Source organism: Camelina sativa, chromosome 15 (genome assembly GCF_000633955.1).
Source record: "Camelina sativa cultivar DH55 chromosome 15, Cs, whole genome shotgun sequence".
NCBI classification, from domain to species: Eukaryota; Viridiplantae; Streptophyta; class Magnoliopsida; order Brassicales; family Brassicaceae; genus Camelina; species Camelina sativa.
The window spans coordinates 18,430,041-18,442,619 of record NC_025699.1 but is presented as its reverse complement, the minus strand read 5'-3'; the positions used below and the strand labels follow the sequence as shown (position 1 = coordinate 18,442,619).

General features: G+C 35.6%; 2 protein-coding genes across 2 annotated transcripts; one reads left to right on the top strand and one right to left on the bottom strand.

The window, feature by feature from the left end:
• On the top strand, nt 2,494-3,602 carry LOC104747129 (eukaryotic translation initiation factor 1A). The gene is made up of 2 exons (XM_010468700.2): nt 2,494-2,626; nt 3,017-3,602. The coding sequence occupies exon 2, from the start codon at nt 3,022-3,024 to the stop codon at nt 3,457-3,459; it is 438 nt and encodes a 145-aa protein (XP_010467002.1). The 5' UTR covers nt 2,494-2,626; nt 3,017-3,021; the 3' UTR covers nt 3,460-3,602.
• LOC104747128 lies at nt 4,122-4,981 on the bottom strand. Its single transcript, XM_010468699.2, has one exon. The coding sequence runs from the start codon at nt 4,897-4,899 to the stop codon at nt 4,306-4,308; it is 594 nt and encodes a 197-aa protein (XP_010467001.1). The 5' UTR covers nt 4,900-4,981; the 3' UTR covers nt 4,122-4,305.

Sequence of the window (12,579 nt, the reverse complement as noted above, 5' to 3'; positions counted from 1 at the left end):
CGAATCCAGATATATTTACATAATTTGTGTTATAGGATTACTATTGGATGTATTAGAACAATAAAGTGTTATATAGAGATTAATCATAAGACTTATGATATAGAGATTAAACGGTGACAAAATAACAAAGATTTATGCAATAGAGATTAACCTCTAGAAATAACAAACAGGATAACCGATGGAGATATCATTAAAAACAACATCATATGTTTTGGTTTCGAGATCTAGTTCCACCAGTGCTTCCCTTTGCTCACGAGAGTAAAACAACAACTTCTTCTTCTTCTTCTTCCCATCAAAAACTGCTAGTGGCAAGGGCGCACATATGTGATGACCAAACCATTGAGAAGAAGTTGTAGCCAGATCAATAGAACACATTTTGTGCCATGTCTTATTGGCTGAATTTAGTGACCATATCACTTGATTGGGCCACTTCATCTCAGAAATGCACAAGCGGTTGTCAAGGTCGCACATAACGATATCGAAATCATCAACATTGGAAGATAAAAAGATAAAATTTTGGTTTCCTCGCATCGGTGAACCAATGAAGCGACCAATCTACATAGACATGCTTGGGGCAAGCAACAATCCGATGAGGAGCAGTGGGAGAAACATACCTTCAAGCGTTGGTGCTAAAATAGAAAACCTCGCAGGTAGTAGCGTTGTCTAGGCCAATCTTTGAAGATTTGTATAACCAAACGGGCTTGTATGTTCCCATGATTTTGTCTTTACCAAATCCAGGATTAGAGACCATGTAATCAAGCTCGTCGAAACTACTCCTAAGTCGAGAATGAGTTGTTGTAAGCTACAGAGAGGGAGAGGCCAATAGCATCTAGTGGTTGGGTGATAAACCATACTAGGTTTACGTGAGGAGGAAGGCTGCACATGCAGAATTGGTTAAAGGCGCGTGAGAAGAATATTTGGAGTCAGCCGTCAGATGCAGATATTTTGTGAAGAGAAGGATGATGGGAACACGTGTAAGCTTTATCCAAATATCTACAGCCTGCATATGCTTATTTAAGGAAGAATACATTGTATCTGGCTTCTTATGCAAGATTTATGTACAACTTCTCCTGCCTAGTATTTGAGGGTAAGTGATTAAGATAAGATGATGATCTAATCATATACTTGTATATCGATTGAGCTAAATACTAAGAGATTTCTGTTTTCAGTCGATATGAGCCAACATAGAGAGGTACTGACTATACTTGATAGAGGTATCGGCCTGTTTGAAACAATCGCACCAGAAGTTGCTCAAAAAGATGCGGTCTTTGTCAGAAACAATCGCAGCTGGGAATCCATGTAGACGCACCACCTCTTAAATGAACTTGTGAGCAACATCCGTGGCAATGAAGGGGTGGCGCAGACCCAAAAAATGATGTTAAAATATCTGCAGCCTGCACATGCTTATTTAAGGAAGAATACATTGTATATTTGTATATGGCTTCTTACGCAAGATTGATGTACAATTTCTCCTGCACGGGATTTAAGGGTAAGTGATTTAGATAAGATGATGATCTAATCACATACTTGTATATCGATTGAGCTAGATACTAAGAGATTTCTGTTTTCAGTCTTATCATTGGGTTGACCACAAAACCGGGTTTGCTGTGACGGTAGAGAAAAGCGAGACCGTCACAACTATTATAGGGAACAAAGAATCGAGTGTTATCCGTCTCCCAAGAAGTAGGGATATTGACCGATGATGATGAACCCAACACCAGTGTACTTAGAGATTCTACAACTGGGTAATGAATACATCATCCGGATATAAAGAGACCATGAGAACGTCTTGATTACCTGAATGGTGATGATATGTCAGCTACTCAGCTATCTTCGTTGGAAGAATGGAGAGTCGATCCTTGATTTCTATTGTTCCGGTACACCCTTTGAATCTCATCAGAGAATCCACATCAAATCTCTCTAGGATACGCTCTACGACATCTTGGGGGCAGCTGTTCCAATATACTCGAGCAGCGTTGTTTTTTTGACATTTTTGTCATTGTTGAGAGCAAACCGATCGACCTTGATGATAAAAGTGATTATCAAAGACTAAAGAGGTTTATTTAAATAAAACTCAAAAAATAAACAGGAAAACAAAAACCTTCGAAGGAAAAAAAAAAAGCAAAAATCAACAGTTTCCTTTTCCTCAAGAAAACAGAAACACGGCGACACAAAATCATTTACCAAAAAGTTCATATTATTAGTATCTTCTTATGACATATCATTAGTACATTTTTTTTATACTATCACAAATAAAACTTAGGGGAATATACTGAAATCATGATTCTGGAGGATTTTATGATATTTAGGAAATTTGGAATTTTGATAGATTATAGAGAAGTTGGAAAAAAAATTATTTTCCAATACCAAATAGTTAGAAAATTCAAAATTTAAACCAAACCGAATGTCAGATTGTATTGAGAGTGGTATGGTTCCGTAATAAAACCTAAAAACTAAGGGCAATCAAAACACGTGTACTATATTATAAACACTTTTCTGGAAATATCGAGAGAATAGTTTTCGCAGCCGCAAGCTACAAACTTTAATCCCCAAATTTGTCAATCTATCTCGCTTCCAAGAAAGAAGCTTCTCTAGCTTAATCTCAGATTTGAATCGTTCCTTAGTGGTGAGCCTTCGCGATCTATTTCAATTCAGTTCGTCTCTTAATCCTAGTTCTTCGATTCGTGAGCTTTAGATTTTAGGGTTTTCAGTAATTTTGAGTCGGCGGCGAAGTTCTTTATCGCCTATCGATCCTCTCCGTTATCAGAAATTGTTTGATTCTTGAAAAGTTTTGATTTTTTTTTTTTTTTTTTCTTGTGGGTTATTGCTCAATCTGAATCCAAAGTTTTGAAAACCCTAGATTGGTATCTTCGTTAGTCTTGAAGATTTGTTTCAGGGTCCTTTCTTGCTTTGGTTATAGTTTTTAGAGTCTTGTGTTGTGAACGAGAGAGGAGTGTTTTGTTCTGCATGTTTAAAGACTGAACATTGAACTGAGGATAATGTATTGTTGTTGCAGATACCATGCCGAAGAACAAGGGAAAGGGAGGAAAGAACAGGAAGAGAGGAAAGAACGAAGCTGATGACGAGGAGAGAGAGCTTATATTCAAGGAAGATGGACAGGAGTACGCGCAAGTCCAACGTATGCTTGGTAATGGGAGATGTGAAGCTATGTGTATCGATGGTACCAAACGTCTCTGCCATATCCGTGGTAAGATGCATAAGAAGGTTTGGATTGCAGCAGGTGACATTGTACTTGTTGGTTTGAGGGATTACCAAGATGACAAAGCCGATGTTATCCTCAAGTACATGTCTGATGAGGCTAGGCTTCTCAAGGCTTATGGTGAGCTTCCGGATAATACCCGTCTCAACGAAGGAATTGTTGGTGATTTTGAGGATGATGATCTAAATGTGGTCGATGACTATGTTGAGTTTGAGGATGAGGATATCGATAGGATCTAAGGCTTTGTTTGTGTTTTCTTTCTTTCCGGCTTGTATTTTCTATTTGAGACGTATGACTTCTGAGTTTACAGAAGTGTATGGTGATAAAACATTACTGTTGTTGTTGCAAGATACTTAATACTATTTTGTATTTTGTTTTCCAATTTCTCTATTGCTGGTTCGCTGGGTGTTGTTGCATAATTTCATTTTTCTTCACATTCCATTCAAAAAGTTATATGTGTGTCCCTGTTGCTTCTGAGCTCTTGAAGGAAGCTGATTTTATATGGTTATGCCTATGCTACAGCTGAAAGTGAATTCAGTTTCTCAGCCATAGTAAAACAGAGTAAGAGAAGCCTTTATGCATCTTGAATCATCAACAGCAAGAACAGAATTGATTTCTTTCTTATTTTATACTGTGATCCTTCTCTGTTACATGTAGAGATCTAATGTGTTGACCTACCGTGAGCTTCAAATGACTTGTACATCCTCATTAAATATTTTGTACATCCATATTGTGTTGTGTCCCCAAGATTAGATAGTGGTAGCCAATACAGAATATGCGAGGATTGGCTATATGAATCGCATTCACATTTATACATGAGACTATGAGACATGACAAAAATTTAAAGATTAAGATGAGTTATTGCGCAGTTGGTGTATTGTGGAGGTTTGAATCTTATCAGTGGTAGCCAATATGCAGGACGTCTAATTGATATTTGGGAATTAAGAAAAGGGAGGAAAAAAGTACAAAACTATTCGTCAAAACTCGAAAGAGAGAAAATTATAAACTTCTCATGCTGAACATGAAAACTAAAGATAGCTAAACTATCTATACTCTAGAAAAGTCATCTATCCGGGACTAGATAATTATTTGCTTCTCTTGCCGAATCGAATCTCTGCCTTCATCTTCCTGATGAACTCCTCACATTTCTTGTTCAATTCTTCCGAACTTAACAAACTATCATTTATCTCATTGTCATCATTATGATCATCTACTTTAGTGATAGCGAGGTCTTGTACTAATACATCCTCATCGTCCTCAACAACCAATGCTAATTCTTGTTCTTCTTCGCCTCCTCTAAACAAAACAACTCTGTCTTCTTCTTTAGAAACACTCTTTTCTTCAAGTAGTGCCACTACTTTCTTGACTTCTGTTTCTTTTAAGTCATTGATCCTTACTTCTTTTGTTCTGTCAACGATGTTAATGGTTTTATCGTGCAAAAGAGTTTCAGAATTCCCTCGGAAACTCCCCACGATAAAGCCCACAATCCCATTGCATAGCAAAAACATGTACTTCTTGTCCACAAGGTTGCTATACATGGACAGCAACTGAAGTCTTTGTTGAAGAGAAGAGACTAAGGAAGAGTAAGATAGTATAAAAGAGAAAATGGATGCCAATGCTATGATCTTAGTGACTATTTTCATCTCCTTCACGCTTCTTTCTTGTTTTTGAGATTCCATCTCCTCTCTCTCTCTTTCTGTATCTCTCTTGCGCTCTGTCTCTCCCCTTTGAATTGAGAAAAAGAATGGTGAATGAGAAACAAATTTGGGAGAACTCTCTTTTTATAGATTAGTGGATGTGTGTCTTTTTATGTTCTCTTATGAAGCATTCAAACCAAATTATTATTTTATTTATTTATTTATTTATTTATTTATTTGTTTGATTATTTCTGATGAATTCTAGAAGTTTATCATTGCTTAGCTATCGTTTATTAAGAAAATATTTTTCTTTTTAGAAAAGTTGTCAATACTGCATGAGAGATATTTTTTGAATACTAATCAATTAATAAAAATAACTTAAAATTTGATCTTAGCTATTTAAAGGCATATCAAATATATTAAATGGTGGTAAATGTATAAAATTTTAGGAAAATTTGTTTTGATGAAAAATAATTAGTTTAAATGTCTTAAACTTATATGTAAGAGTGAAATATTGTCCTCATTATCAATTGTTACAAAAAATTGTTATTAAAAATTGCATTTTTATTTCTTAATAAATCAATCCAAAAGTTTCTTTTTTTATTTTTAAAAAAAAGTTGAAGTTGACACGGTCACAATTCGAGCTACTACGACCTTCGACGTAAATTCTTAAGTCGTTGGATTTCATTTTTTGTAGGATGGTTCCTCTTTTGTTTTCTTTTGAAAATGTATATACGCCAAAATTACAAGACCATTGACTTGGATGTGTTTTTTTTCTTCATAATGTCACAAAAGGCCATTGACCTGATAGATATGTTTAAAAGTCATTGCTCGGTGTCAAATAAAAGAAAAATTAAAAAGTTAAAAGTCATTGCTCTATGGTTGCATGTCAATCATATAAATGTCGCGTTTCCAAAGAAAAGAAAATTAGTGTGACTGATATTTGATAACAAGAAGGAGAAAATGTTTTTAAGTGAAAGATATAGATTGGGCACTCATTACTGTGTAAATGGTGTCAATATATGTGTTACTTATATATGGTTTCCAATTAAAAGACACAAGAAAAACTCCAATATTTTTAAAAGATGGTTATCGATAAAACATGGAGCGATATGATTTACGAAGATATTGTACGTCTACATGTCAATTATCAAACAAGGGTGTCCAAGTAATGCCGTGACCGTCAGGTATGGGTTTATATAATTAATAGGCCCTAACGTAAAAACAGAGCAAAGCCAATAGCCCTCGTCAAGATTTTTACACGAAGCTTTGGTTTTTCTAAAGATTTTTATTGTTTCAGATTGATAACTGAGAAAAAAAGACAACTATCAAAGCACGAAAGATATTTGGTGGACAATGTTAGTTTGTGAGATACTGGAATGACATGAAGAATTATAATTAGAATATCGGAGTTTTTTTTTATTGTCAAGCAAGATATCATCGGATCAAAGAAATAAGATTTGGAGTAGTCTTAGAATAAGAAAGAAGGGTAATCTATATATATTGGAATTGAGGCTTAAAGTTTTACTGAACCGCATAGAAATAAAAGAGCCAAGCGAATAAGCTTTTAGGGTTCTTAAAACTTTTGGTTGAATTAAGAATTGGTCAGTGACAAGTCGTGTTGACTGTGTGTAAATCTGATTAAACATATCTTGTAAGATTATTTAAGTGTCTTAATAAGAAAATAATTTCTTTTCAATATTGGCTGCATCTTAGTAGCTACAATTGGTATCATAGCAGTTAACTGACTAGAGCTTTATACTCATTATAGGTTAAAAACAATTACAAATGATTTAGGAAAACACATGAAGGGTGTGAAGTGATCTTATTGCAGTGGCATGAGGTAAGTCAAATTGTAGAAGACACCATCACACCCGGGATCGAATCCCAGTTCCTACGAATGTAGGAATTTGGCTAATGGGTCGGTCAGTTGTGGCCTAATAGTTGACAAAAAAAAAAAAAAAAACACATGAAGGGTCTTATGTGAAAAATCACAGGTCCAGGTGATGGAATCAAATTGTTATGTCCGGTTCATTTAAACATTAATAAATATATTAAAAACAAATATAAATCACTAACAAAACACAGTGTAATTTCTTGATGCTCTTTCTAGAATTTAAGCTTGATTTTGACTTTGATGTACATTGTCCCGTATAACAGTTTTTCTCGTTTTCATGGATTTAGTGAATATAATACGTATGATACTATGTAATAACGCTTTAGCCTAATATCACACGATGATGTCATTGTAGTCCTTAAAAATAAAAATAGACTCATGTAACAAGCTTTACTATTATGTGGCAATCGAGTCCTCTCGCTTTTGTGTATTTGTCACAATTTATTGCTCTTCCACTCACACTAAATTTGACGAGACAACAAATTATACTTCCAAACGTATATGATAGTTTTGTTTTGAAAGTAGTAAATTTCTTTGTAAAATCGTGATTAGACTACAAATTTGTTGCTAGAGCATTCACGATTAAACTATATCTTTATTATTTGAATCAAATAAAGTAAACTTTCGTATAAAATCATAATTATTGTTATTTAAAAAAAAATAACTTCAAAATAAAATATCTTAATAATGTTGTTATACATAGCAACCACATGCTTTTAAAGGGGCACCAGGTTCCTCTCTGAAACATATTCCATGAGGAAATCCTTTTCTATGGTATTGTGCTTCGCACTCTGGAGTGTGCAAGCAAAAACCTATCACAATAGTTCCGGCTTCCACATTTTCTGTAATATTTAATAAATTAATTAAAAAATATATAAAATATAAATAAGCACATCAACTGAATTGAAAACATAGATTTTTGTTGTTGCATACTTGGGATTAAGAGCACAATCAAACACAAGAACACAAGAAATGAAGATTTGCATGATGAAGCCATTTTTTTTTAATGAAAGACAATAGAAACATTTTGATTTATATATATATATATATATATATATATATAATATGATACCTTCCAGAAATGTAATTTCCCAATATATTTGGAATTATTTTTATTAAAAATTTGGTGAACCTTGAGTTTATATTCTATGTATAGCTTGCTTTATTTATGTAAATTATATTAAAGTTTGACCAATATTCAACATACATGAATTTTATATGTAACATTTAAACTAGACCGATTAATGGATTTTCAAACGATGGCCGTTTTTTTTCCAATCCTTTGGTACCATACAAAAAAAACATATCTTTTGTTATAAATATGAGTCTAAATTTGTTAAAAATTATATATTTAGTTTCTCTAAAGTATTTGATCCCCATATTGAGATTTGTTTTTGTATATTGCATCACATTTAACATTTTGATTGTAATCTTCTAATTTGAAACTTTCTATCACAAACTTATATAGTTAAAAACATTTACAAATGATTTATGAAGACACATGAAGGGTCTTATGTGAAAAATCACAGGTCCAGATGATGGAATCAAATTGTCATGTCCGGTTCATTTAAACTTTAATAAATATATTAAAAACAAATATAAATCCTTAACAAAACACAGTGTAATTTCTTGATGCTCTTTCTAAAATTTAAGCTTGATTTTGACTCTGATGTACGTTGTCCCGTATAACAGTGTTTCTCGTTTTCGTGGATTTAGTGAATATAATACGTATGATACTATGTAATAACGCTTTAGCCTAATATCACACGATGATGTCATTGTAGTCCTTAAAAATAAAAATAGACTCATGTAACAAGCTTTACTATTGTGTGGCAATCGAGTTCTCTCACTTTTGTGTATTTGTCACAATTTATTGCTCTTCCATTCACACTAAATTCGACGAGACAACAAATTCTACTTCCAAACGTATATGATAGTTTTGTTTTGAAAGTAGTAACTTTATTTGTAAAATCGTGATTAGACTACAAATTTGTTGGTAGTAAGCATTCCCGATTAAACTATATCTTTATTATTTGAATCAAATAAAGTAAACTTTCTTGTATAATATCATAATTATTGTTATTTTAAAGAAAACATTTTCAAAATAAAATATCTTAATAATGTTGTCATACATAGCAACCACATGCTTTTAAAGGGGCACCGGGTTCCTCTCTAAAACATATTCCATGAGGAAAGCCTTTTCTGTGGCATTGAGCTTCGCACACTGGAGTGTGCAAGCAAAAGCCTATCACAATAGTTCCAGCTTCCACATTTTGTGTAAATATATAATAAATAAGTTACAAAATATAAAATATATAAAATATATAAAATATAAATAAGCACATCATATGAATTGAAAACATAGATTTCTGTTGTTGCATACTTGGGATTAAGAGCACAACCAAACACAAGAACACAAGAAATGAAGCCATTTTTTTTAGAATGAAATACAATAGAAACGTTTTGATATATATATGTATATATATATATATATAATATGATACCTTCCAAAAATGTAATTTCCCAATATATTTGGAATTATTTTTATTAAAAATTTGGTCAACCTTGAGTTTATATTCTATGTATAGCTTGCTTTATATATGTAAATTTTATTAAAGTTTGACTAAATATTAAACGTACATGAATTTTATATGTAACATTTAAACAAGACCAATTAATGGATTTTCAAACGATGGCATTTTTACCAATCCTTTGGTACCATACAAAAAAAAACATATCTTTTGTTATAAATATGAATCTAAATATATTAAAAATTATATATTTAGTTTCTCTAAAGTATGTGATCCCAAGATTGAGATTTGTTTTTGTATATTGCATCACGTTTAACACTTTGATCGTTAGCGTCTAATTTGAAATTTTCTATCACAAACTTATATAGTTAACAAACTTTACAAATGATTTATGAAGACACATGAAGGGGTTTATGTGCAAAAATCACAGGCCCAAATGATGAAATTAAATCGTCATGTCCAGTTCATTTACACATTAATAAATATATTAAAAATAAATATAAATCACTAAAAAAACACAGTGCAATTTTGAAACGACCTGACCCGTTTTTTAAAATAAATAATAATAAATAATAATATTAAATAATAAATAATAACTAATAATAAGAAATAACTCAAAAATATTTATTGAAATATGTAGAACTCAAATCACCAAATAAACAGCGGAAATTCCAATAATAATAAACCAATAATTAACCAGAATCATAGACAAAAAAACTAGCAACTTAAACCATGGTTCTAACACCAACATTCCAATTCTAGCAACCTAGCATAAACGAAAACATAACAACTAAGTCCCTAGAACATCCTCCTCTTCATTGCCCTGATCCCACGGTCACACTTTGCTTCCACCTGCACAACAAACACAATGAGATGCGTGAGTATCCCACGGTCACACTTCGCCTCATCAGGCCGAAACCTGCATGCCATAATATTGGCTCCTCATCGGGCCTAAGCCCGCATGCCATAATATATAAAGGAAGTCCAAAATTTGTCTCTCGGGTTGCCACCCTATAGCGCGCCCCTGGATCATCATCCGAAGTCGATATACCAACCATACTCTCAAGCCACAGAGTCTCAGATATGGCAGTACTAGGAGAACTAAAGTCCCCCAAGAGTCGCGAGCAAACAATTCTGATCACGTTTGAGTCCTATCCCTAACCAGGTTTCCTTCTCGTGGCTCGCGTAAAACATCACAATGTCCTAACAACCACATATCCCCACACTTGAATACCTCATGACCGCACAAGGATAATATACATGCCACATGGGCCGCCACAAAGGCCAAAAAAATGTCCTAAACAGGACCACCACAAAGGCCAAACAAAATGTCCTAAACAGGACCGCCACAAAGGACAAACAAATGTCCTAAACAGGACCGCCCCCAAGGCCACTTGTCCCGAAGGACCGTCACGAAGACCACTTCTCCCGAAGGACCGTCACAAAGACCACTTGTCTCGAAGGACTGTCACAAAGACCACTTGTCCCAAAAGACCGTCACGAAAACCACTCATCCCGTAGGATCGCCTAAACAGGCCACACGTCCCAAAGGACCGTCACGAAGACCACATCCCGAAGGACCGCCTAAATAGGCACATTGGCTAAACAGCCCGCCACAAAGGCCACACAATTGGCTAAACAGCACGCCACAAAGGCCACACAATTTGCTAAACAGCCCGCCACAAAGGCCACACAATGTCTCAAAAGATCGCCACACACAGACACAATGACTCAAAAGTCCGCCACGAAGGCCACACAATGTCTCAAAAGACCGCCACACACGGGCACAATGACTCAAAAGTTCGCCATGAAGGCCACACAAGCCCCTCTTACGCTCACAACCACTAAAAATGGACAAATTCTAACTCCTATAAAACTTTCCATTTTAGAACTTTCTACTTTTGGAAACTTTCCACTCTTAGAAACTTCTATATCAGGAAATTTTCCTTAAAACCACCGCCTCACGAAAATTTTGTATCCTGAACACCACTTCATCTTGTTACTTAGTCGCAAAACAAACCACCCCTAAGCGACCAAGTAAACAAGAGAAATGGGCTGGAATACTCCATTCCCGCTCCATCCACCGACTACGGATGGGACCAGGCTGGACAAACTCAAGTCGCGGCTTGCTTCTCATACCACTTCTTAAACTTTGCCTTCATCCTCGCCTCTGGCTCCCAAGTCCGCTCCTCAACACCATCACAGTCCCAAAGGACTCTCATCAAAGGAATCTTCTTCTTCCAAAGTTCCTTGATTCTCCTCCCGAGAACCCTCATTGGTCACGCCTCCAAAGTCATGTTAGGCTGAAGATCCTAAGGAATCTTAGCCAACACCCGATCATCCTCACGGAGACACTTCCGCAACAAGGACACATGGAAAACCTTGTGGAACGCACACATAACCTTAGGCAACTGCAACCTATATGCTACCGGTCCCACCCGCTCAATCACTCTGAGCAGACCTATATACCTCAGACTCAACTTAGTCTCTATCAATGACCTGTTCGGACCCTTCAAGATGGCCATCTTGAGGTATACTCTGTTTCCTACCTGAAACTCAAGATCTCTCCTCCTCTTGTCGGCATAACTCCTTTGCCGATCCTGAGCTTTCTTCATGTTCAGCTTGAGGACCCGAATCTTCTCTGAGGTCTCCTGAACAAAAGAGGAACCATACATGCTCCTCTCCCCAACCTGAGTCCATCATAACAGTGTACGACATGGCCTCCCATACAAAGCCTCATAAGGAGCCATCCCAATACTCGCTCGATAACTGTTGTTGTAAGCATACTCTACCAGGTTCAAGTGATCTGCCCAATGGCCACCCCAATCCAATACACACATCCTCAACAAATCCTCCAGCGTCTGGATCATCCTCTCTGACTGTCCATCTTTCTGGGGATGATAGGCTGTACTCAGATGCACCTTAGTGCCTGAAATGCCCTTAAGAACACCGAAGTGAACTTAGAATCCCTATCAGACACAATACTCGCTGGCACCCCATCCAACCTGATTATCTCCTTCACATATTTCTTAGCCAAAACCGCTACTCCATCAGTCTTCTTAACGGCCAGAAAATGTGCTCACTTAGTCAACTAGTCCACAATGACCCAAATAGCATCAAGGTCCGAGACACTGGCAATTCTACCACGAAGTCCATCGTGATCATATCCCACTTCCACTCTAGAATGGGCAAACTCTTCAGCAACCTGCCTGAAACCTGATGTTCAGCCTTCACTAGCTGACACTCGTCGCACCTCGTGACCCAACTAGTTACATCCTTCTTCATCCCGACCCA

Coding starts and splice junctions, on each gene's coding strand:
- LOC104747129 (XM_010468700.2), top strand. CDS start 3,022: ATGCCGAAGAACAAGGGAAAGGGAGGAAAGAACAGGAAGAGAGGAAAG.
- LOC104747128 (XM_010468699.2), bottom strand. CDS start 4,899: ATGGAATCTCAAAAACAAGAAAGAAGCGTGAAGGAGATGAAAATAGTC.